The sequence below is a fragment of the Ambystoma mexicanum genome, chromosome 4q (genome assembly GCF_040938575.1).
Source record: "Ambystoma mexicanum isolate Mex_15411 chromosome 4q, UKY_AmexF1_1, whole genome shotgun sequence".
Lineage (NCBI taxonomy): Eukaryota > Metazoa > Chordata > Amphibia > Caudata > Ambystomatidae > Ambystoma > Ambystoma mexicanum.
The window spans coordinates 210964406-210990996 of NC_090928.1; the positions used below are offsets into that span (position 1 = coordinate 210964406).

At 44.2% G+C, this 26591-nt stretch overlaps 1 protein-coding gene across 1 annotated transcript in view; it reads right to left on the bottom strand.

Moving 5' to 3' along the window:
• The window catches only part of LOC138467595 (potassium/sodium hyperpolarization-activated cyclic nucleotide-gated channel 4-like), a 2558748-nt gene that overhangs the window by 2528753 nt on the left and 3404 nt on the right, over positions 1-26591 (bottom strand). Inside the window, exon 2 of the mRNA XM_069607736.1 lies at positions 5321-5513. Coding sequence (XP_069463837.1) covers positions 5321-5513 — 193 coding nt within the window. The remainder of the gene's footprint in view (positions 1-5320; positions 5514-26591) is intronic.

The window sequence follows — 26591 nt, forward strand, 5'->3', positions numbered from 1 at the left end:
TGCTTCCTTTTTCACTTCCTGGAACAACTCGTGGCCGCCTTGCCTGTGCCAAGCACCCCGGAAACCGGCATACCACGTTTTACCACTACTGCGAATCAAAGGGTAGTACCTTTAACCGGAAAACTACGCGGTTGGTTTCTTCCCTGGCAGTGCAACGACCTTCATCTTTCCTCCACGTCGAGATCTTCTCTTCCTCTGGACGGCGCCGCGACTTGCAACCGCTGCCAGGAACAACTGCCCCCGCTGGAGGATCCTTCCCACCTAAGGTACCGTGTTCTGCCTGGTTTCCCTTGCAATCAACTGTACGGGGTAGATTTAGCCCCCGGCTTTCGAACCTGGGTTAGCCTGGGACACCCTGGCAAAACTTTTCTAAGCCTAACTAAAACCTCTCTGAACTCCCTGCAAGACTTTTTAAGCCTGTTGTCATTGTGTGATCTTGGGTGCATTTGTGCCCTGCTCTCTCCAAGAGTGGGCCCGGCCTATGGACTTTGGCTCACAAGTAACTTTTGACTTTCCAGCCTTGCTTAAGAGTTCCTAAGTATTAGTGTGGTGTATTTTCTTACATTCTGCCTTTTTCCCCTCCCTTTTTCGTTAACCTATTGGAGTGCCATATATAGTTAAGCGCTCACCTCTGTCTGGAAATAAGTGGTGTTAACTAAGACTTGTCTGATAAGGAATAAGGGATGTATATATACAATAGTAACTGTGTTTAGAGTGATTTACAATATCAGTGCTGGAGTGTTTCAATAAGTGTGTTTTTAAATAAATAATTATATACCTTGATACCAAAGCTCTGGTCAGTGTTTGCTTGTGCTATTGTGTCTGAGTGCCTATTGTGTATACTTTACATACTGCCTACCTTTTCTTGAGAGAAGCCTGACTGCTCAGCCACAGCTACCAGGTAGATCTGGGTGGTACAGACTGCTACCAAGTGGGTTTACTGCCAAAACCTGTAGTCCTAAATCTTTTGCAGTGGTCCCCCAAGGGAACTGCACAGGTTTCTGCCTAACATCAAACAACTCCAAAATCCACCCCAGTGATTGTCAATGACCAACTCGAATACAAGGTTTCCAGAATCTGTGACTCTAGGCACCGACGTGGTCAACTACAGTATTTGGTCGAATGGAAAGGATACCCTCCCAGTGAGCGCACCTGGGAACCCATGTCAAACATGAATGCCCCCAGGCTGGTTCGAAGATACCATCTTATCCATCCAGGCAAGCCCGGAGGAGCTGGGCTTCAGAGGAGGCATACTGTCATGAACCGTTGTCTGCGTCCCTTCTGGACTTCCTGGTCCCTGACCCATAGGGGATTGAATACAGTGATCCTTCCAACATGGCCGCTTGAAACGGAACACTGCTGGCCAGTCTCTACGCTCCACGCTGTACGCTCTACAAAACAGACAACCCCACGGCTCTGCGCATCTCAACGCTACCGCTTACTGTAGTCGGACGTGTGTTGCCAGAGTTCGCTCTGGCCTCTCTTCCGATTCCTGGTTCCCGGTTCCTTGAACCCCCCATCCTTCCTCCCATTCCTCTACCTTACCTCCGATCTTCCTGGATTTTCTTCCGCCCTCCGGTCACGGCATTCCGTGCCTCCGAGTGCGAACATCATTCCTTCACGGTATCCACCCTGGACTTCTGAACGTTCCCGAAAGTTGGATAGCGAACCTCACGTTGGAATCCGAGGACCAGCACTCAGGTTTGTACAAATCCCGGACCGTGAGAAAGAAGACATCACAGAAGGTCGCAAGCAAACAACAAAAGCAGGTGGGAAGGGGAGAGACTTGTGACACGGAGAACACTATCAAACCAGAGGACCTCCATGGGTTTCGCTGGATGCAGTCTAACTTCAAACACTCAGGGGTTGTAATATCACGAACATAGAAACTGTTATAAGAAAATAACCACGAAGTATAGCTCAATACAATAATAGTTACATTGAATCTTTGGTCTAAATACCCCATGTCGCTATATGGCAGAATCTCATTGTTGAAGATGGTAGTGGTGCCCAAACTACTATAATATTTTAATACCATCCCAATATGGCCAGGTCGCATATTTTTTGCTAAACTCCGGACAATGGCGGTGTGGTTTGTGTGGGGAGGAGGAGTGGCACCTGTGAACTGGGAATCCCTTATGGAACCCTGACAGAGTAGGCCTAGCGTCTCAGACTTCGACCTGTACTACCTGGCAGTGCAGGCACATTACGCAAGATTCTGGTATAGACAGGACCAGAGCCCACCACACCGGTTACTGGAGTGCTATGGGGCATCCCCAGCCGATTTAAAATCAGTCATTCTAAACGACCACTATGCAGACACATGTACATTCGACCCAGTGTGCACAATGGTGAACGCGTGGAATTGAATATTCAAGAGATTAGTTATAGATGCCCCCTACTGCAACAAAGTCCCGCTGTGGAATTGCCCTGGGCTCTCCCCCACATTTGACAGTGATATTCGGATAGCACTGGACCCAGGGAATGTTATGAAACTAGGAGATCTATAGCCTGAGGGCAGATTTGTAACGGAGGAAGAATTCACATCAAAACTAGGAGACTAACCTGTTAGGATGCTGCAATATTATTGCATGTGGCCATCGGTTAGGGAGAGATGGCCATAATTTCCCCAGGAACCGGCACGTGAGACAGCATCAAAAATGGTGGTGCAGGGCGATAGCTGGAAAGGACTGCTGTCTAGACTATATGGGAAAATACAAGACCGAAGAGAATAACAAAACATAGCAAAGAGGAAGTAGGGGGGAGACATAAGGACAAACATAGACGAGACTAAATGGCAAAGGTATTGTCTCCTAACAAAAGAGGTCTCATTCAAAGCACAACTCCGACTCATACAATTCAAAGTGCTGAATATACAACACTATACATCAGCAAAAGTAGCGCGATTCTCCTCTAATACAGCAGATAAATGCCCGAAGTGTAGACAAGAAGGAGCAAACACAATACATATGTTCTGGAGCTGCCCGGAAGGTGGCAAAATTAAGCTGGGAAGTGTCCGAAGCGTTGCATTCAATAACCAAGATCCCTCCTACACTCCTTCCCCTCAAATATTTGTTAGGGGATATTGGCAGGGTCAATACTAAGATCTGTCAACTATTCAACATGGGTTGTATAATAGCAAAGAAATATATTCTGTTAAAATGGAAATCTAAACCAACCCCGACAATGCATGAATGACTTAGCAAATTGACATACGTGAATGAAAGGGAGGAGGCACATGTGGGAACTGTGACAGCAATGCGTAGGCCTAAAGAAATTTGGGGACCATTCCCGGGACTATCCATAGATGGACAATGAGACAAAGCTGGGGCATATATATTAGAGACTAGAGCAACAAAGAAGTAATACGTTTTCTGTGTAAAAGTGTAACAATGCTAATGTACGAACACTGATCTTCCTGTAACTTGTCTGCATGCAACCTAAATAAAGTTTAAAAAAAGAAAAACATGCATATCTAATTTCAAGACACATAATACGTTCCATTATTTTGTCAATGTTGTTAGGTCACAAAGGGTAAGAAAAGACAATAGTAGGTGTTCCAAACTATCCAAGTGGGAGGCACCTCTCCAACTTTTTCAAATTACTACATTTCTAATAGCTACTTGAGTTACCTGTTCGTGCCAACTATTACAAAAATACACAGTAGTATGTGTTCTATTCAATTTATTATAACAATCCTCTTGAGTTGATTAGGATTATAATAGTCGTCTTCTAAACTTTCAAGCCAATATGTGTTTTGAGCTCTGCGTTCTTCATCAGGGAATTTTATTTTACACATTACAGGATTCATAAAAATTATCACATAAATGTTAAAAATCACCACCACAAGAGATTAACACAAAACAAGGCATCGAAGTGCATAATTGAGCAAAAATACATTAGAATAACATAAGAAGCCCAAAAAAGGGAGGCATCACAAAAACCAGGGAGAAGAAAATGTATACACAACTGTTATTATCAATAAGGATTGTTTTTAAGCTAATAGTCACAAGCTAATACATTTCAATTTAATTTCCCTAAATCTTTGTCTCATAATAAACTAATACATTTCAAAATGATATAAGAACACATGTGCCACATATATGCATAGGTCTCAGCCTTAGAGGATTAACAGTTGATACTCAATATTTTTCTATCTAGATTATAATTTTCTTTACGATATTTGTGTTTAAGATTTTTCGAGGGATCTTCTATTGACAAAATCGAGATGTCCTGGCCATATTTAATGCTAGTAAGATTGTACATATTACAGGCACAATATTATGAAAGATTACCATCCTTCCATTAATATATAAAAACAGCAAAGCCATTTAATCCGTTTAAATCGCAGTCTTATTTTTAGCATAATTCTTTCTCAATCATTTATTACCTCAGTCCAATCAAGCATTTGTATCTCTCTTAGCGCTGTTTGATTAATATATACCTACTCATGCGACTGGAGATATATAATGTTATTACTATTTCTCTAAATGCTCATCTAGTACAGTTTATCATGGTTATGATTCACACTAACTTCAAAATGCTTCTTGGTTTAATTTCACTGTGACATTATCATTTCATATTCACCAATGGATTTTCCATTTGTAGTGGTAGACTATTTACAATGTACATCACAGGGTCCCCCTGTAAAATGGATTTTTTTTAAAACTGCATTAAGTTGTGCCTTACAAAAGTATTCAAATGCTATAACGCATTGGGGTTACAATGCCTGGTTGCTGTCTCACTATTGTATGCCTCTTTTTAACCTTCTTTCCTCATGTCGCTGGTATCAGTATCGCACCTCAACAATGCTCCGAGCGGCATGTATACTGGCGTCCAGAGGCAATCTTGGCTCCTTTAATGTCAGTAAGTGGAAATAAAAATAGGACTAATCACTATAGGCGCCATGTTTCAGTACCTGTAAACATTGATAATACCTTCGGGTAGCAATAAAAATAAAACAGTGTTCCCAATAGTTACCAACTGGGAACAATGAAATAATAAAAAGCAAGCAAGCCCAACCTGTAAATGGTAACCCACAACTCCAATGTGCCGCTGACAGCTTAGATTCACAGAAATTAATGCATTTTTGGGCTGATAAATTAGAACTCTCACAAAACAATAAATTGGGCATTAATAAAAAAGAAGTTGGCTCATGAAAATTCTCTTTTGTTTAGGTTTTAAAGGAAGCAGTTAAAAGTTGTGGAACAACACCAGTTTTAGATTAATGCAAGTGAATCAATACATGTATCCAACAGAACAATAACAAGGATTTGTAACACTCACTTTTTACCACTCACTGTGAGATTTGTATTCTTACCTGTATGTTATCAATCATGTACGCAGTGTAAAAATTCAAAATTAAATCCACTAGAAATACAATATCACAAATAACACTGAAGCCGAGCCATGGAGAGCCCAGCAGCGTTTCCTCATTATAGAAACTGGCTCCAAAAGGGATGATGAAAATATTAAACACAGTCAATATTGCAGTTGATAGAAGCCAGTATTTCCTGTAACAAAAAAAATATTCCTGAGACAGGCACACAAAGTAAACACATTAATACAGATTACACATTTCTATGATCATTTTATCCAAAAACATGAAAAACAACAATTATTCTGCTTGTGACTCTATATTTGAGCATTTGTGTAGTGTACCACTACACATCAGGGCATATCATACATGCTCGCATACAAGCCATCTGCTTCTTCATTACCAAAATCTGTACATATAATCTGAGACATGAAACTGAAGTCAACCGCTGAGACTCTTCTTTCAGCAGTGTGCATAATTCTAGATTACATGATTTAATCCCTATCATTCCTACATTTGTCCCTGTCAGTGTGTGGAACGTTCCTGCTTCTGGAGACCTGACGTGATCCCATCCGAATAGGTGAGTACCACAGATATGTATCTACATCATGGACTGGCTGTGATTTATAGCTATGGTAATCATGGGTTTATGGTCATTGCATAGAATTATTACCATTGACAGACTATTCCATCTAAAAAAAAAACATCGAAAAAAATAGCATCAAATTTTTGTTTTTCATCTGTCAAAACCCATTACAATTAAGCTAAACCCTTTACCTTTAAAAAACTTGCATTCAATGCTTTTTTTCTCTATGTAATTTTTTAGATGGAAAGGCATTCAATGGTATGGCTTTCGATGCAATGACCAGATACCGTAAGCGTGAGTATCTTCATACCTAAAGACCAGTCATCTACCTATGCTGCGCTCTGCACAGTGTTACAAGTCCAGTGTGACCCAGGCGCGACTCAACACAATATCAGGAAGTAATAGTGAACTCAGGGCCTCTGATAACAGTTTTGAACCTTGCATGAATAAATGACACAGGATAAGAGAATACTCAATGTAATTTAATGTATATAAGATTTTCCTCATGCATATGCATGCATCATAATGACTGCTAGGCCTAAAAATAAAATCAACCCTAATAGCAGGAACATCAGAAAAGATATATGGACCTCATCACGAGTTGGGCCTTAGCCCTTAAATGCAGCAGTAACGATATTACCGCTGGCCCAATCTCGAGTTTGGCCATAACTGGACGCATTCATCTCCAGCTCAGAGCTGGGGGTGAATTTACCGGCGCAGAGGGCATTTTCAGTGCTATTAGAACCCCGTCCCCATTGAGTTGATTGCTATGCCGCTACTTGTGATGCAGTGCAAATTGCGCCGGACCGAGTAGCAGTAATGCTAATTGCATTGGCAGTATCCCGGTGCAATTAGCGCCAGGATACCACCAACCACCTGATCAGGCCCAAAGTGTTTGTGCGTGGAAAAACAAAAGGTCTTCTTGGTTAAATTCAAACAAATAAAAGCGTGTATTTTCTGCCCTCCCTCACGCCCAGTATCAGCTGAACAAGTGCCATTCTTATTCAAGTTAAAAGGAAAGTGCAAGGATAACTACTACCTTTCTAGTGTTCAAGACTCACCTGGCCTTATATTCTCTCCCTAGCTCTGTGTACGCAGCTGGTCTCACGCTGCCCGAAAAAAACCTGTTTGTCCCGACCTCTCTGGCTTATATAATAAAACTGATGTCAAAATGGCAACCTTCAATTTCAAAGCTAGTAGGGCATATTAAATCTTTGTACACACTGAGGGATTTTAAAGATTGAAATGTCATACCTTTGCCAATGCGCCCCTTAGATCATGCAGTTTGAGAAAAGTCAGTTAAACAAAGTTAGAATTTACATTTCCACTAGGCTACAGGAAGCTGCCCTTGCCTACTTTCTCTATTTTTATTTCGAGCAAACATAATTTTCATTGTGGCGATCTGTAAAATGTGTATAGCCATTATATGGGGGCAGATCTATCTAGTTGGATGGAACAGCCTCCGTGCCCCTCTCAAACTTGAGCAGAACCACCTCCGGTTCCGGAAGCAACTCAAGACCTTCCTTTTCACTTCCACTTTCTCTCTTCCTCTCCCTTGCTGATGCACCCGGGTGCTCTGTGCACTGGTCACTCTCTGAACTCGGGCTCAGGCTCCTGCATGTCCAGTTGCCCTCGCACTGCCTCTGGCTCCCCAGAACCTAAGGGTATGTATCTGTCACCCTATAGTCCCTTCTCTCCTCACTTATGAGCTACCCGCTGGCTGCACTTGTGAGTTAACTACACTTCCCCCTTGCCGCCCACCCTTACACCTCTCCCCTTCCCTCTTCACCGCACTTGCGGGATCTGAATGACACAAGGCCTAGTAAGATTGTTATTTTGTCCTCACTTTGTTTCCCCCTCCTTGTCTTGTCGCGCCTAGAAAACCTCATGTACAGGCGCGTTATAAATACCACATCATATCATATCATAATACATTAGCCACTGTAATACATTTTCTCACTTTACAGAACTTGACTGATCAACATGCAACATGTACAAATGGGTTGTGCTGATAGTTATTTATACAACATATCATATACAATGAGTGGAAAATATGTATCAAGCTATGCACTGTGACAAATCCAGGGCATTCGTCCCCTCTCCCCAAGCGGGAGCGTCCCCTTTGAGACTAGAAAGGTGAGCAAGCAGGATCTCACTGGGAGTGACTGTCATAATCCGTCAGCTCTTGGACACGTAGTGTAGCCGAAGAATTCTTCAAGGCAATGTCACTCTGTGGGTGATGGAAAGATAAAACATCCAAAGAGAGCAATTATCTGGAAGAGGAACACCAGATGACACCTTTGTGGGACTGTGACTGCTTATGAAGATCCCGAATGGCACTGGCAATAACGGAACGTCTTTCCTGTAGGAAAAAAAGCACCAATATCCGAAGCGTTTATTTCAGAGGCAATAACACTCCCAAAAAAAGTCAACTAACTGACCTTTAATGATAGACAAAAGTGTATTTTGTCCCGTGCGTCGGTTTAAACGTGGACTGTGAAAGGGGGGTTGTCCCCTGTAAGATAACAGATAAGTAGATAAGGAAAAGTACACAATATCAGTGAAGGAGGCAAGGAAAACAGTACAGTTGGCTATGCTTACCAGGTTGATAATGTGGCCTGAAGAGGTGCAGGATGATAGTCCAGTGAGTGTTAATGATGTTGATTTAGGGGGTACTATACTGACGAAACGAGGATGCCTAATACTTGGGTGTGGCAAGTCTCAAGTCCCAAATAGCCACCGGACCCGACGGCATGCAGACGTCTATCAAGAGGCAGTCTCAATGATCCGTGGAACAGTTCAAAGGATTGTGGATCCGATGAGATGAAGCCAATGTGGCAGCAAACAAAAGAAATATAATCTGTGATGCAAATTCCAAGTTCAATATCCGGGTGGGCAGCGAAGCACAATGGACGAGGCAATGGAGTCTGATGCAGATTCCGAGTTCGATATCCTGGCGGGCAGCGAAGTACAAAAGGGAAGAGGCAAAAAAGTCAGAGGAACGTAGCGTTAAATTTAGGAGCCGCTGAGCAGACGGATCAATCAAGGGGCAAGGCAAAGCAATCCAGTAAAACAAAGCAAGGGGAACAAGACGAGCTAGCAAGATGAACGGTAAAGTCCTCATAAGCTCAATCAGAAGCACCAACTGCCTTCCCCGAATGGCTCATCAGTCCTGCCTCACGTGACACTGAATGATGTGTCCCGTGTCCAAGCGTAAGAAAAGATTGCCATTGTTTCCAGGGCAACCGCCACCATCCCAGTGGTCTGGACCGTGCCGTTCTGTGGAGCCAGGATGAAACAGGCAAAACACGATGCCTGATGCGCTCTGGGAAGACATGGTGAGAGGGAGCATGAACATATGTTGTTCTCTTATGACGCAAGTCTCCTTTTAACGGAAACGTCGATTCCTGACAGACTCCCCCTTAGGGGGCAAGGACTCCTGATCTTTTAAGATTGTTTGCTCACCCTTAAATCCAATGACTCCAGTGTTATCAGCATGTATGGGAATAGAGGAAAATGTTGACTTAATAGGCCCTTTGCCCCCATGTTTGCTGAGGATGCTTACCCTCTCCTGTAAGCCTAAATCCCAGCATCAATGGGACCACATCTCTCACTATAAGACAGCACATATAAGGAATCAAACCCCTAGCTGGAGAGAGAGAAGATCTGAAGAGAATTCAATCAGCTGGACGAAAGACACACAGAGCTGAGGCCACTTCTGTTGTACAGAGCCAGCGTTGTCGGGAGGCAGGACCACAGCGAGAACATGGTGGGTGGAGAGCCCATGCAACGCTGCCGAGCCCAGGTGCACCGGAGGAGCAAGGCTCCTGGCTCTCTGTTCAAGAGTCACCACGCCACCAACAACGTGGAAGACAGCCTGCTGTGGAACAGGCCCCCACTGTTGGAAGCACGCAACCAGCGACCCCAGGAGAGCGCCGCCAACACTCTGACTGCCCTTCCTGGTCGTGAAGATAGCGGAACAGTAGTTACGCTGTGATTGAGCCAGAGTGGTAGGAGGGTGGTTGAACTCCATGGCGAGCCGTGGGAAGTTCAGAATCCCGTAACTCAGAGGCCCAACGGGCCCAGTTAAGACGCCCGTTTGAGACCTAAAGAAGGAGAAGCAATATCCCTCACAACTAAAGGGAACCCTAGAAAACAGAGCACAAGAAAAATACCACAACTGGGTGTGCCAGAAGGGTATTTTCAAGAAGTGGGTGTGAGTCAAACCGACCAGAGGAGAAGACCCAAGAGACTTCTTTGCAAATGAGCTAGTTCGCCTTCAAGAGATATGCAGTCGAGACACAGAAGTCTGACTCAACCAAATAATTAAAGCTATTTAGAAAAGCAAAAGAAGTTTAATCAGCACTGGGAAGCAGAAACCATAGGTCCAGGAGGAGGCCAAAAGAAATTACCTTAAATGAGAAGGTGAGCTTGTACAAAGGGGAGAGCCAAGGGGGCTACCAAAATTACCACAATGCTATAAAACCTACCAAAACAAGAGAGAAGTACAGGTGTAAAGGTTAAGAGTGCATGGAAGGGCCGAGTAATCTACCCTGTTCATTTGAATCAAATAACCTTTGGGAACTGTCATGACTAAGGTCTACAAGACTGTAAAGATCTCAGTCACTTTTCTGTGAATTATAAAGACTGTGAAGGGAAGAGGAGTAATTTCACCTTTGTAAAAGACTTTTTAGATTTGTGTTGGAATGGTGATGAAAAGCCTGCGCAGCTGAGAAGGACATTTGAAAATACATTTAGTGGGAGGAGGTCAAGCACCAGCCAATAACCAACTAAGTTATCTGTGCTACTGTTTCTTGTCTTTAGAGTGGTATGGCCAGTTAGGTAGTTTAGGTTTGAACAGAGGACAGTATTGTCTTATGTAAGACGTCCTGACAGCACCATTGGTATTTACATTCTTAGATGGAGAACCTGTCAGAATCGCCCCCACCACACCAGAGGATATGAAGCCTTAGTACAGGTATTCGAACACGTCATGTAGGAGTAAAATTCTTTTGAGTAATGTATCAATCTACTGAATCTATAGGACAGTCATATCGACGGTGTGGGGGTAGGATGTGTGCTCCTCCATTGTCAAATATGTCCCGGAACTCTGCGTATTCCTCGGGTAATGATATGGCTATGACCGCCCCAATAGTTGTCGCCATATCCAAAAGCGCCTGGCAGGGTCTTTGTTCCATGTAGCTTGAGACCAAACAATGTGCCGCATAATCGGCGGAATTGAACTCTACCAGTCCCAACTGTCAGTCCACCAAGCATTGTGTAGCCAAAGACAGGGCAAACCCAATATGAGCCTGAACTGGGGAGCTGTGATCACATCAATTGAAATGGATTCAGTATGTTCACCTTCGATAGACATCAACAGGTCGACAGTCTGTTCTGTGACCAGTCTTGAAAGCAACATGGTGGCATATACTGCATTCACCAACTCGGGGCATGATTCTGGGACAGACTGGAGCCCCTTTTCGAGAGCAAACGTGGCTCAAGAACCAATAATGGCCTCAGCAGACTATTCTTCACCTGAAAGAACAGAGAAACGTACTGTTATTGAAAAAGGACACGAAAACCTGGAGTCAGAAAAAGGACTGCTCAGTAACTGGACTCCTATTGCCCAGCTTTGGTGTTTCCCTGTTTCTTCACTGGCTGTTTGCGGCACGAAAGTAGGTAATGTTCAGCTGAACCGCAGTAGAAACACAAATTGTTCTTCCTTCTATGCTCCCTTTCATCAGGAGATAGCGGACCCCGTAGTACCCCGATTTACAGGGGCTCCCCATTCCCTGACGCTGGGACTTGCACTACAGGTATTACAGGAGGCATGCCCCTTTGTTACCCTTTCACTCTGCCTTACGGGTGTCGATCTGTAACACAAAATCGAGCAGTTCTGGAAAGGGCATAGGGACGACCGGTACAGTGGACAGGATATCCCTCAATTCGTCTGAAAGTCCCTTATAGAACAAAGTGGCTTTCTTTTCCTCCGGCCAGCCAGTCTCTGCAACCAACTGATGGAACCACGCCACATAGGACAACAGCAAAGTCTTCCCCTGTTGTAGATTCAAGAGTTCAAGATCCGTAGCCTGCGTCCTATAACGAGTATAAAAGACACGTCCCAACGCAATTATTAGAGTATCGCAATCTTACAATAAAGGACTACCTTGTTCCAGCAAGGGGTTCACCCATATAGCAGCGGTACCACCTAAGTACGAGAGCACAAATGCTGCCTTAGTCGTGGAGTCAGGGAAAGACGTTGTTTGGCATAAAAAATGCAGCCGACATTGCTTAATGAAGGCTTGGAAGTTCTTCAGATCTCCATTAAACCTCTCCAGCAGAGCTAAAGGGAATTGAGCAGCCATGTATACCGGCACTGTGTCCTGCCATGGCACAGCAGAGTTTGGTCCAGCGTCAAGAGCCGGGGTAGAGGCCTCTGCCCCTGGGGCCGAAGACCAGCCTGGAGTTCAGTAATACGCCGCTAAGTGACATTATGGGCAGCTGCCATATCAGTACGAAGGTCAGCCACCAACTGAGCCAATGCTGCCAGGGGGTTGGTTGTGTCCATATTGAAATATGTTAGGCTTCTGGTTTTGTCAGAATCACCCCCACAACACCAGAGGATATGTAGCCTTGGTACAGGTATCTGAACACTTCATGTGGGAGTAGAATTCTTCCTAGTAATGTATCCATCTACTGATTTGGGAAAAAACAGCAGAGAAATCAATTAATGGAAAGACGTGGAGGACACAACCCGGCACACCGCTGGCTGCAAGAAAAGGTCATAGATCAATGCACACATCAATTTGACCAAAATCAGTGAACATTCTTAATAGGCAAGAGTAGCTCACCTTACTTTGTAAGAAGACAAGCAACAGAAATGTAATGAAGTTCTGGTAGATACAAGATGCCCCCTCCTAAGTATAACAAAACCCAGGTAAATATTAATTGGAGTAAGCGGAAACTGGCAAAATAAACACAGGAGCGAGCGTAAGTCTTACCACTACAGCAATTGCGAGTTGGCTAATGTTGGTTCTTGAGTCAGCAACAATCCAGGAAACCTGCACCCACCAGCACGAGGACGCCTGAAATGTCTGATATACAGCAATAGTCCCCCTATTCCCGACTGCACGAGTACGCCTATCCAGGTGGGTCTGCACCAGGAAGAAGTCTCTAGTCCGTGCAGGGTCAGTGGGAAGGGAGAAAATAGTACGAATACCAATCGAACGGTCTGGGGCAGTCCTATAGATGTTCCAGCGAGCGTGTAGAAAGGAGGGATGAAAACAATCCGGTAAAACAGTCCCAGTCAGTAACAGAGCAGGCAAAGCGGTACCAACAAAAGTCAAAGGAGTCCGTAAGGCAAGATGCAGGGTCGAAGCCAGTAGATCAAGGTAAGGCAGAGGGGTTAGAAAAAGCGAGGGTCGTAAGCAAATACAAGGTCGGTACAGAAGGAATCCAAAAGAAAGCATAGGATAATAAGTCACTACTTGAAAACAATCAGAAGCAGCAAACTCCTGAAAGAGGCGGTACTTAAGTTGTCCGAGTCAGCTGATGCTACAGCGTGCGGCTTCGGCCAAGCCGCACATGCCATATCCGGTGTACCGCGTTCCAGCATTTCCACAGCAACCCCCAGCTGGAACGTAATGCTACTCTTCGGGCAAAAGACGTAGTCGGAAACCATGAAGCGGACCACAAAGGTGATGAAACAGTGCGTCTTGCAGACCTAGAGGTTTGCGCAGCATTAGTGCATCTTGCACAGCTAGTGGTTCATGCAGCCGTCGATGCACCAGGATCAGGTGGGTTGGCACTGGGAGACGAAGAAGAACAAGTTACTTTCTTACCTGGTAACGTTCTTTCAATGGGATGTTCCGCTGACTTCTTCCACATCGTTCGACATTGATTACCACAGCTGTGCTGCTTCGGAAACTTTTTTCGGCTTAGGCGTCCTGTGTCGATGACGTCGATACGCTCCCTCGAGGACCTCCTCTGATGGCCAACGTTATATGTAGGACGCACGACGCCCTTAGTCTCAGTTGTAGTTTTTTCCCCCAGAACGTGTGGCAAAAATCTTCTGCCAGCCTTACTACAGAAAGCCTTGCAGAAACGGAAGCTGCAATCGCAAAAGAAATTCTGTAGCGGGGCAGGTAGGGAGGGGACGATGTGGAATACGTTGGAGGAACATCCCATCGAAAGAACATTACCAGATAAGAAACTAACTTGTTCTTTGAGGAGATTGTGTCCTCTGACGTATTCCACATCTTTGACAGACTCCCAAAGCAGTACCAACATAAGGAGGTGGGAAAAGAATTTAGAAAATTTAGAATGCCCAATCAAAATGCAGAATAGAGGACTGCCTTGCCAAAGGCCAAATCATGCCCATGGCTAGAATCCAGGGGATTATGTTTCACAAAAGTAAGGGCAGAGGCCCATGTGGCCGCTTCGCAAATATTGCTAATCGGAACCCCCCTTTGCAGTGCAGTGGAGGTAGCCATACCCCTAGTAGAATGGGCCTGTAAGCCTACAGGAGGGTCCTTCCCCGCCAAACGATAGCATTCAGAGATCGTCAAAATGATCCATCTAGACAAGGTCTGCTTAGAAACAGCCTTCCAGCGTACCCAATAAAAAGCTGATCGTCCACTCTGACCCGGGACATCCATGAGAGATAGAAACTCAAAGCTCTCCTAGGATCCAACCTATGCAGTCTCTCCTCTTCCTTACCAGGATGTGGAGGAGGATAGAATGCCGGGAGGATTACCTTCTGGCTCAGATGCAATTCCGACACAACCTTCGAAGAAAGGAAGGCCGTACCCTAAGGATAACCCTGTCCTTATGGAACACAGTGAAGGGTGGTTTGGTGGAAAGTGCCTGCAACTAACTCACTCTGTGTGCGGAAGTAACCGCAGCTAAAAATACCGCTTTAAAGGTTAACAGTCTCAGTGTACAAGAATGTAAGGGCTCAAACGGAGCACCCATGAGGAACTTTAAAACCAAATTCAAATCCCATCCCGGCACCTGGAAAGGCGACAATGGAAACACATGAGTTAGCCCTTTTAGAAACTGAGATATGAAGGGGATTTTAAAATAAGAACATTCTTCAGACGAGCGCTTAAATATGGACAGCGCCGCCAGGTAACTCTTGATGGTACCCACATTCAGGCCCTTGTGGGCCAAAGAAAGCAAAAAATACAAAACCAAAGGAATGGAACATTGGAAAGGATCCACATTCTGTACCCTGCACCAGTCGCAGAACGTCCTCCAACGGCAACGGTACAGGATTTTGTTGCGGGCCTTCTGGCCGAAAGCAACACCTTCATTACATCTTCAGGGTGGTCCCAATCCTTATATCTCAGCCTTTCAGATACCAAATATGAAGGCTGAGAGATTTGACCTCTGGATGGAGAACTCAACCCTCTCCTGTGAGAGCATCAGTAGGGAAGATGACGTGGAGGGCAGATGGACATGTCTACAAGGTCTGGGTACCACGCTCTCCTGGCCCATGCCGGAGCAATGAGGATCATCCGGGAACCGAACCTCTGCAACCTCCACAACACCTGCGGGATGACGGGGACTGAAGGGACCACATACAGCAGTGGGAAGGACCACTCCACTACGAACGCGTCCCCTAATGCTCCTCTTGGAGGAAATTCCCACGAGCAGAATCTTTTGCACTTCCGGTTGACACTGGTGGCGAAGAGATCCACTTGTGGGGTTCCCCAAAGGGCGAAGATCTCCAAAAGAACTTCCTGAGCCAGCTCCCACTCGTGTGAGAGCGTCCGCCACCGCGCTTTCGTCTCCGGCCAGATGAACTGTAGAGATCGAAATTTCCTGCTGGACAGCCCAGAACCAGAGCTGCATCGCCTCCCTGCACAGTGGGAGAGACCCTGCCCCCCCTTTTTGTTGAGGTAGTGCATGGCCACTGTATTGTCTGTCATAATTAGGATATTCTTCCCCCACACAGACGGCAGAAAAGCCTTTAGGGCTAGCCTGACAGCCCGCAGCTCTAATAGATTGATGAGGAGTCTGGACTCCGATTGAGACCAATGGCCGCTGACTGTCAACTCGTTGGCATGAGCTCTCCAACCCGTGAGGGATGCATCCGTCACGATCGTCACCTCGGCCATGGTCACCAAAACGGAGCCCCCTTGAACAGATTTCCTTCGACTGCCCACCACAGAAGGTCCTGGGCGACAGAGGGCAGAATCTGAATGGGGTCCGCCATCCTGCCGGAGAACTGCGACCAGTGCAGCTTGAGGGCCCACTACAGAGATCTCATTCGCAGCCTGGCCTTCGGTACCAGAAGAATGCAGGAAGCCATAAGGCCGAGCAATCTCAAGAACTCGAACACCGGAAGCCTCTGCGCACGTTGAAATTTGTCCACTATTTGCAGAATGTGATGAGCCCTCACCTGGGGAGGCAAACGCTGCCCCCGGGATGTGTCTAGCACTGCTCCAATGTACTGGAGCCGCTGGGTAAGTGTAAGGTGGGACTTATTTAAATTGAGGGAGAAGCCCAACTTGTGAAGGGAGCGGCAGGTGACGGCCAGATGATCCAGGGTTTGCTCGGACAAGCGCACCCTGTTCAATCAATCGTCCAGGCAGGGGTAGACGTGAATCCCCCTTTTCCTGGGATACGCTGCCACCACCACCATCAGCTTGGTGAAAACCCTCGGGCGGAGGTCAATCCGAACGGCAGGACCCGAAACTGAAAATGCGAGTCGCCAACCGCAAACCTATGGTGCCTTTCTCCAACAGGGATAGGATTTCCTGCGCAAGGAGTGGGTCCGGACTCTTCAAAGAGAGCTTCCCCGGTGGATTGTCGTGAGGCCTCTGCCAGAAAGGAAGACAATAGCTGTGGGCTATGATCTCCAGAACCCACACATCTGAAGTAATGGCACGCCACTCTACAAGATGCTGTTCCAGCCTTCCCCCAACCGGCGAACCATGGGACACGGCCTCATGACTGAGCGGAAGCGGCTCCGGCAGTGCCTGAGGGCAAAGAGGCAACTGCCCGCGCGGCTTTAGCACCTCGAGTACCTTGCTTTCCACCTCTGGTACTCCTACGGTGGCCCCTTTGATTGGCAGCACCCCTCGATTTACCAAAGGAAGAGTAATATCGAAAGGAGCCTCCCCTCCATTGCTGTCCCCTAGGCAGAAAAGGCAGAGGTTGACGCACTGCAGCGCTCAAGGACTTTGCTGCAGCTTTGGAGGTCTGCAACCTCTCAAGACTCTCGTCAGCCTTGCTGCCAAAAAGATGGACACCATCAAAGGGCATGTTGAGAAGCCGGGACTGCACATCAGGAGCTAACCCCGGCTTCCTCAACCACGCAAACATGCGCATCATGGTGCTCGCTGCCATGGACCGGCTGACACAATCTGCCACATCCAAACCCGACTGAACGGATTCACACATGGCATCCTTGCCATCCTGAACGAGGGCAAGAAAACCATCCCGTTCCTCCCCTTCGGGAATATGTTCAGCTGCCAAGGACACACAATTCCACAGAGTGTGCGTGAATCTTGCAAGGGCACAAACGGAGTTGGCTGCCTTTAAAGCCATACCCCCAGAAGAAAATACTTTCTTCTCCCAGCCGTCAAAGCGTTTGTCGTACCTATCACGAGGGATTGTAGGGTATGCAGCCTGCTTTGCTGGGGCCATAGCCGCCTGCACCACCAAACTCTCTGGAGTAGGGTGTGTAGACAAGTAGCAGGGGTCACCACTGGCTGGACAGTATTTTTTCGGCAAAGACCTGTTCACTGCCGGGAGACTCTACAGAGCAGCCCAAACCACTGCCACCCTTCTTTGTAAAGCCATGTGAAATGACAACACCGGGTGAGTGGGTGGACCTTGGTCCAAAATATCTGTGAGGCCATCCTGCAGAAAATCCACAGGTGGAGCCGACCAACCCAGATATTCCGTCACTCTCGACATAAGGCGCCTGTACGATGAGTCAGCATGCGTACCAGGCAAAACTCAACCTCCGGGGAGGTATCCAGACCGCTGGCATCATGCAAAGACTGACGCAGGTCTTCCAGCTGGCTATGCCCTGACAACAGGTCATCAGGAACCTCAGGAGGCACCTCTTCCTCAGACCCTTCCTCAACCTCAGAAATGTACCCCAAGGGTTGAAAGATATCAATACATCATTCCAAAAAATCTAATATATACTATGCAAAAAGTCCAGCTTCAGAATTAGGCAACTTAAATACCACTCTTCTGCATGGTACACCCAAATACTTGCAAGAAGAAATTGACCATATTCAGAGAAAGTATTTTGGACGTGAGAGCCACTGACAAAATGCAACAGTTTTAGAACATAGTAGCAACAATTCTGCACATAGCAACCTTCTATTATACACATACAGAAAAGAAATAGTAAAATTTAAAAGGTCTTCAGCTGAAGTACCAAACCATGTATGTGTGTGTGTGTGTGTGTGTGTGTGTGTGTTGCCGCAGAACGTTTTACAAAAGGAACACAAAAAATGTGGACGTAGCATACAAAATTGTGGACGTAGCATACAAAATAGAAGACAATGAAGTTTCTAAATGGTTTGAATTAGCTCTCTACCTTTTAGCAGAAAACAAATATGAACTAACTGAACACCTAATATGTTGCAGTTACTGTACTACAAAATTAGACAACAACCACACTCCTTCACGTGCTATTACAAATAATTTGGAACTGTTTCCATTACCAAAAATCCTGCAACAGCTCAATTTGTATGAGAGCATAATAATTCAAACAGTTACCCATTTCAAGCAATTATACGCCTTCATCCAAAAACAGCAAAATTACCTTCCTCTGAACTGGTGAAAGGCATTTGTGTCAAAGTATTTTATTTGCGATTAGATATAACGGAACATTTACACACTCTAGGAGTGGAACGTTCAATAGAACATTCTTTAATATTCTTGGTAAATGGAGTACCAACAGAGGACAAAATAAATTGGCAACAATTAGTGGATATACACAAAGTTAGACAAGCATTGCAATATCTAAAAGACAACTGAACTGAAATAATTCAAGATCCATCAGAAACTGGACAATTCAAACTTCTGGATCCAGCTACAGTATCCACTCTTTTGGACCATTACACAATTCATCCATTGCATTCCAATGAAAGCATAGATGATGCACTAGAAACTTACCAAATGCGACAAACCAAAAGGTCACCAATGAATATATGGGAAAAAAGTATAGAAGCACGTGCTTTTCCACTGCTATTTCCTACTGGCAAAGGTGGAAGATACGATGATAGACCCACTCAGATTGGGGCATCAGAATACCGTTCATTACGAATGTATTTGCAAGATCCCAGATTTAGACAAAATGTGGAATACATATTCCACCTACTCTATGAAAGTGAATTAGCAACACCATGTTACGGAGTTGCACACATTCTTAAATCTGGTACCCACTTTGAAAATATGTCAGCTACGCAGTTAATACAAAAAGTACAGGAAACAATGAGGTTTTACAATCAAGTATAACAAATTTGTTTGCAAACATGCGTGGTACAAAGGAATACTAGTTTAGACGGCACGGAGACGTGCGTTGGATGTTCAGAAACCTTGGACCACCAACTTGGTTTGTTACGCTAAGTTGTGCCGAATATGCATGGGAAGATTTACACGAGTTCCTACGCAGAGCAAACAGCAACAAAAACATAGATATATTAACACCTGGAGAACTTTGCTCTCTAGATCCAGTTAATGTGTCAAGATATTTCCATCATAGTTTCATTGCCATGCTACACTTTATTTGTAATAAAACTGTTCCTCCCCTTGGAGAAGTGCAGCACTTCTTTTGGAGAAAAGAATATCAAGCGAGAGGAGCACCACATATTCCCATGCTGTTATGGATCAAAGGTGCACAGAAATTTGGTCACGACAGTGACAGCACTGTTTTACAGTTTATCCAAAAATATGTCACTTGTGAAATCCCTACTCAACAGACACATTTACAATTTCAAAGACACAAAAGTGGCAAATATTGTCGCTACAAATACAAAAAACAAGGTAAATACTACACCAAATGCCGCTTTGGTTTCCCTAGACCAGTTACAGAAACAGGTGAAGTAAACAAATTCATATCTTCAGTTCGACATAGTGTTAAAGGTAAATCACCTAAAAACACGTATTACATAAAAAGAAGGGAAGAATCAAAATATATCAATGATTACAATGCAATCATTGCCCTCTTATGGAATGCAAACATAGATGTGCAGTACATTGCAGACAATTCAACTGCTGTTGCACGATATGTTACAGCCTACTTAACAAAAGCAGAAAAAACAGAGCTTCAAGACCTCTGGGATGACCTAGCATCAGCCAAAACATTATCACAGAAATTGTACAGCCTAGGCATAAAAATGCTCTCTCATAGAGAATGTGGCGCATATGAAGCAGCAGATCGTTTAACCGGTACTGCTTTGTATGGAAAATCAGACAACATAGTATGGCTCAGTCTTGGTCCTGCAAAATCTAGAAAAATAGTGCTAAAATCATTTGAGGACATATAAACAATTGCCAGACATGATCCCAACAGCCAAGACATTCTAAAAAACTATTTACTGGACACATACTATCTGAACACGAGTAGCACTCTAGAAAGCATGTGTCTATACCACATAGCTCAAAACTTTCCATACAAAAATAATGTAAAACCCGATGAAAGCGAACGTAGATATAGAGTGACCGATTGTGAAGTGAGCTTAGTGAAACTTACCAAACGAAGCTTAATTAATCATGTAAAATTGTCATTAAAACTCCTCAACAGAAAGAACTATATTACATGTCTCTGTTACAACTTTTCAAAACATGGAGAAAAGAGGAAGACATACTAGATAACTATGACTGCTATGAAGATGCTTTCAAAGCAAATGAAAGCGCTATCACCGATGTGAACTACGCAGTAAAAAACAATGTTACACAATGAGCAGCAACAGGAAGAAGAACTTCAGGCCCAACTAGATAAGGACTCTTCCGACAGTAGTTAACCTTCTGTAACCGGAAGTCAAGAACCACCAGGACAACCACTTATAGCAAATGAGGCTGAAGTAGCTATGGCAGAAGTAGAAAACACCATGTATCAGTATCAAGAAGATACAGAAGAGTTAACTGTACAACAAGCAAAACTTAACGATCAGTGCACCATTTTTGAAGACGTAACAAAACAAATTGTACATGGTGCACAACACGAAAATAAAGAATGTACCTGCCAAAATTACAAAGCTATACTGCTGTACATCAGTGGTGAGCTGGATCAGGGAAAACATTCTTAATCATCAGCAAGTTCCTTCAACAATTGACAAACAAACGGTCAGCTGTTGTAACGGCCCCCACAGATTTAGCTGCCTACAACCTAGGCGGTGCCACTTTACACCGATTACTACTGCTTCAGTAGAGCATCAAAATAAATTAGACTACTACAAACTTTCTGCAGAAGCTGCAATGGAATTACGCAGAGTATTGAAACAAATGAAAATGCTACTAATAGATGAAGTGAGCATGGTCTCCAACCTAATGTTGGCTTTGATTCATCTCAGATTGCAAGAAGTACTTAAAAGTAACAACAAAGACCTCTTTGCTGGGAAACACATTATCGTTTTCGGAGATCTTCTACAATTGACACCAGTAAAAGGTGAACTGATTTTTAAAACCTTAGGCCACAAACTCTGCCGGAAAACTGTTGGTAGCATAGGTAATGTAAACCTTTGGCAACATTTCCAATATAGAGAATTAACTGAGAACATGCAGCAATCTGCAGATCTCACTTATGCCAACATCTTAAAAAGTATTAGAGTTGGTGTATTATCGCAAGAAGCACAATTAGAATTGAAAAACCGGCACATACATGCACTTTATGGCGACAATGCATGTGCAACTGATGTTATGGAACAAATAGCGCACAAAAATGTCAATTGTATGGCCTTAATGCCAACTCTTGCAAGCCGTTTCAAATTCAATGAAACAATGTTAAATAAAGAAATGCAACCAATACTAGAAATTAGCGCCACAGACAAACTAGACGTACATGGTATGACAGTACCCATGTGTGAGCAAGCCACAACAAGACTGAATAGTTTAGAAAATTCAATATCCAACACAGCTGGGTTGGAAAAAATATTGAAATTATCCTTAAATTGTAGAGTAATGCTTAAACGTAACCTTGACATAGAGCAAGGGCTAGTTAATGGAGCACTGGGCACAGTTGTTTGCTTTCAATCATACCCACGTGATAGCAACATTCAGTTTGTCAATATTCGCTTTGATAACGTTTCAGAAGTGAAAAGGATAGGGCGCTCAATTGCTCGATTCCTTCTCTTCAAAGACATGTATGTACGTACAGAGCAATTTTCTCCAACTCTTGCATATGCAGTTAACATTCATAAAACCCAAGGTCTTACCCTAGACAAAGCATTGATAGATATAGGAAACACAGTCTTTAAGGAAGGCATGAGCTACGTAGCATTTTCACGCTTACGTACACTTGATGTTCTGTTGCTAATGAACTTTGATGCAAGTAAAGTCAAAAGCTGATTGCATTCACTGTACACCCCTCATCTGAAACAATACCCTGTTCCAGATAAAGTAAAACGTGGTAAAAGAAAACTAAAAGGAAACAGAAATACAACAGAATCCAACAGCAAATTCCGGAAAGAAAAGAAAAGAAGCTAAAGTTTCATCAATTACCGCAAACACAGAAGAACCTATTAGGGAATGCAAACCAGGGACGTTGGCAAAGAAGCAACAGAAATTCCGAAAAACGCACCCATATACAGAACTTGCTGGACCATTCAAATTTGCAAATGAAAGTGGGGTAAGTTGCTATGCAAATGTAGCAATGAATATTCTATTTCAATTGCCACCAATTGTTAACAATATTTACCTGCACAGTACAGACCAATTGTGTTTGCAAATGTTAGTGCTGCATAGAAATGCAACAAGCAATCCTGAGAACACATACAGTGTTCATGGAGTAAGGCAACAATTTGACGACTGTGCTGGAATGGTGAGATTCACTATGAACTCACAAGAAGATCCACAAGAATTTCAAATGTACATACTATTAGTATTGGAAAACAAAATCATACCTGTAAATGAAATCTTCCAGATTTTGTACATGTGGAAGCATACATGCACTCTCTGTAGCAAAGTGATACAGGAAGAAATCCCAAATGAGCGATTTGTGTATTTTTCCATACCAAATTGTGAGAGCATTCCATTTCAGCAACTTGTACAAAATGCAAACCATGGCAGATTATGTACTATTTGCAATTCAGACAATCGCTCCACCTTACTAATACAATCACATAGTGCCTATATAATACTTATGCTTCTACGTTATAATGCAGATGGCACCAAAAACAACTGCAAACTGACTGGATTCAAACACGGTCAAGTGTCACTTGGAAAGAGAACCTTTACAACATAAGGTATAATCTACCATGCAGGAGCTACAACCAATGCAGGTCACTACACTGCATGCATTAAAAAGAATTGTGGATGGTTCGAATGTAATGATAGCACCATTACTCTAAAGCAGAGATTGCCAGCTAATCTTACAAATGCGTATTTAATGTTCTTAAAGCCAAAATTTACGAAATAATGTGTATTTCAAGATTTTCAAAAAATAATTATGTTAAAGACTACAAACAGTTACAATACGCCAACAGGTATCTAACTACCCAAGAGGATGTAAGAATGACACAAATAAATTAATATCACAGATAGTTGGGAACAAATGCAGTTAGAATACGCCTACAGGTATCTAACTGTTGGCAAAAATCATCAGCAAGGCAACAAACATAACATTAATCAGAAAGATGAAGGAAACACTCAATGGAAACAAGGACGTAGTTAGTACCATGGTAAATGAAGGTTTTTTTTAATCCGACAAGGATTTTTTTTCCCCAAGACCCAAGGATTAGAAAAGCAAACACAGAAACTGAGCGCAGCGCACAGTACACTGGTTTGTAAACTAAATAGGAGGGTAAAGAAAAAGAAAGTAAACTGTCTATTAAGCAAAGTAGTACATTTTCAAAAAATGCAAAGACTAACATACCGGTTTCTTTTATCACAGAAATGGAAAAAGGGATACTTCCGCCAAGTACGATAACCATTTACAAATTCTATGTGGATTCTGAACAAAGTAAGGAGTAAATATATTGGCAGTCATTTTCTACACATGAGAAATCTACACGTCTAATCTGTGGCACTAATATGCTGCAGTACCTGTAGGCTGGCCCTTGCATCTGCGGTGTGTAACCTACCATCTACGCCTTACGACCAAGGTACAAGGAGTATAGGTCCTAGCCACAACCATTGCTGCATATCAAAACCATAGTCCTTGTAAATTAGCTCCTTATAAATTTACTTTTCGGACCATCGTCTGCAGCCATGCAGGCAAGACATTGGGGCGTCCACACAACTAGCGCATTACACCACACCCATATTCACTTGTAACTCCACTGCTTATGACTTTAGCCTTGGGTGCATGGCTTTTGGGCATGCAGTCAAGAGTCTGGGTCCTGGCTAGAAACACCACAGCATATCAGAACCATTGTGCCTTGTCATTTTACTATGTACAAACTTGGTTTTGGGAGCATGGCAAAAGGCCATGCTCCCAAAATCCTACGCCCTCCTCACAACCATCTTAATGATGTTGCATAGTACAAGTGTACCAATAGCTGTGATATGGTGCAGTAGTTTGTAGCCACAGGCTACGGAGGTGAGTTTGAGGCCATAGCATTATGAATGTATGGGTATACAGTATTTAAAATGCATAGTTACTTACAACTGCAGTGCTTACTACTTTGTTCAAATACTCTGCATCCTGGCCACTACTACCACACCATATGACATCCATTGTGGCATATGTGTACACTACGAACAAATGTACTTTTGGGGGCACTCATCACTGCAGACTCTCCCCACAGCCAGCTGACTGATGTTCAATACTAGGGGTGACTATGTAGCTCTGAAATGCTGCACGTTTGTGCACAGGGCCTAATATTTTAGGTGTATGGCCATACATTTCAATATATGGTTGTGGAGTGTCTTATAACTCCAGTGCTTACAAGTTTCCTGTTGGGTGCATGCTTGGGTGTATGGCATACAGCCTGCAACCATACACCCAAAAGTACACATCTTATCAACAACCACCGCACTACATGAAACCCATGTGAAGAGTTTATAGCTTTGTTGTTGGGGGCATGGCCTTCAGCCTTGCACCCAAGAGTACACACACTCCCCACAACCAGGCAATCGATACGCATTAGTAAGGGGGTATCCATGGGTGTGACATGCTAAAGTATTGGTGGCCAGGGCCTAGAGTTTTGGAAGTAAGGCCTTTGGCCGACGGCTATGCATCCAAGACTCTAGGCCCTGGCCACAACCACCGTAGCATGTGCCACCCATGGCGGCGTACTGATGAATACAATAACCATAGGAAAAAGTATTGCAATTACGGCATGGTGTCAGTTTCAATGTTCCCTAACACTGCACGTGTCCTTACAACTCTTACAAGTTCCCCGTGCACTGCACGGACTGAAATACTGCCCTTATTGGACCCCTCATTTTCTATGCGTACAAGGAGGCCATAGAAAATACATCATGAAGAAGATATAAGCGTGTTATTGGGCGCATGGCCTTTGGCCATGCACCCAAGACTACAGAGTCTTCCCACCACCACTGCAGTGATGTGTTGTAGTGGGGGGTTTTCTGTAGGTGTGGTATCCTTCAGTGCTTCTGGCCAGAGGCTTCACTCCTAGCTGTATGTCCATAGATCTTACATGGGATGGGTGTGCAGTGGCTTCCACGTCTAGTACTTATAACTTTGTTCTTGGGTGCACGCACTCCCCACAACTTGCCAATCGAAACGCAATACTACGGGTGTATCCATGGGTGTGACCTGCTGCGGTGGTTGTGGCCAGGGCCTACAGTCTTGGAAGTAAGGCCTTCGGCCGACGGCCATGCATCAAGACTCTAGGCCCTGTTAGCAAAACAAAGTAGCATGAGACACCTATGGCGGCATACTAATGAATATAGTAATAGCCATCGGGAAAAGTAATGCAATCACGGCGTGTTGTCAATTTCAATGTTGGCTACCACCACGCGTGTGCTTTCAACAGTTAGAAGTTTCCTGTCCACTGCATGGACTGAACTGCTATTGTTATTACACCGCTCATTTTCTGTGCGTACAAGCTGTCCACGGAAAGTACATCATGAAGACCGACCCCCAGAACAAATGCATTGATCACCCATTTCTTACTGTCTGAACCTTTCCCAACGGTCTGTGACACAGCAAAACAGTTTTACAAATAGAGCATATGTATGCTGATTGTTGCTCCGCTTTCGGCGGATCCAAGATTTCGGGCGCATCCAAACAATCTGACGCAGAACACGTCTTGCAGCAGCCAATAGGCAGACTCGTTGCGTGTCCGCGGTCATGACGCCAGCCCCTTAGCCAATCGGTATCTTGTCCGTGGACCGAACAGGGAAGTGTGATCGTGAAACGAACATAGATATCACTCATTTTTTCAGACCTACTTTTTGATAATTTTAAAGAAAAGTACTGCACGGAAGGTCACCAAATTTACAAAAGCACGCTTTCTGGACCAAGCCCCTGTACCTGCCGCAGATTTCGTGAAAATCTGTCCAGCGGTTTGAACTGTAGCCGTGCGC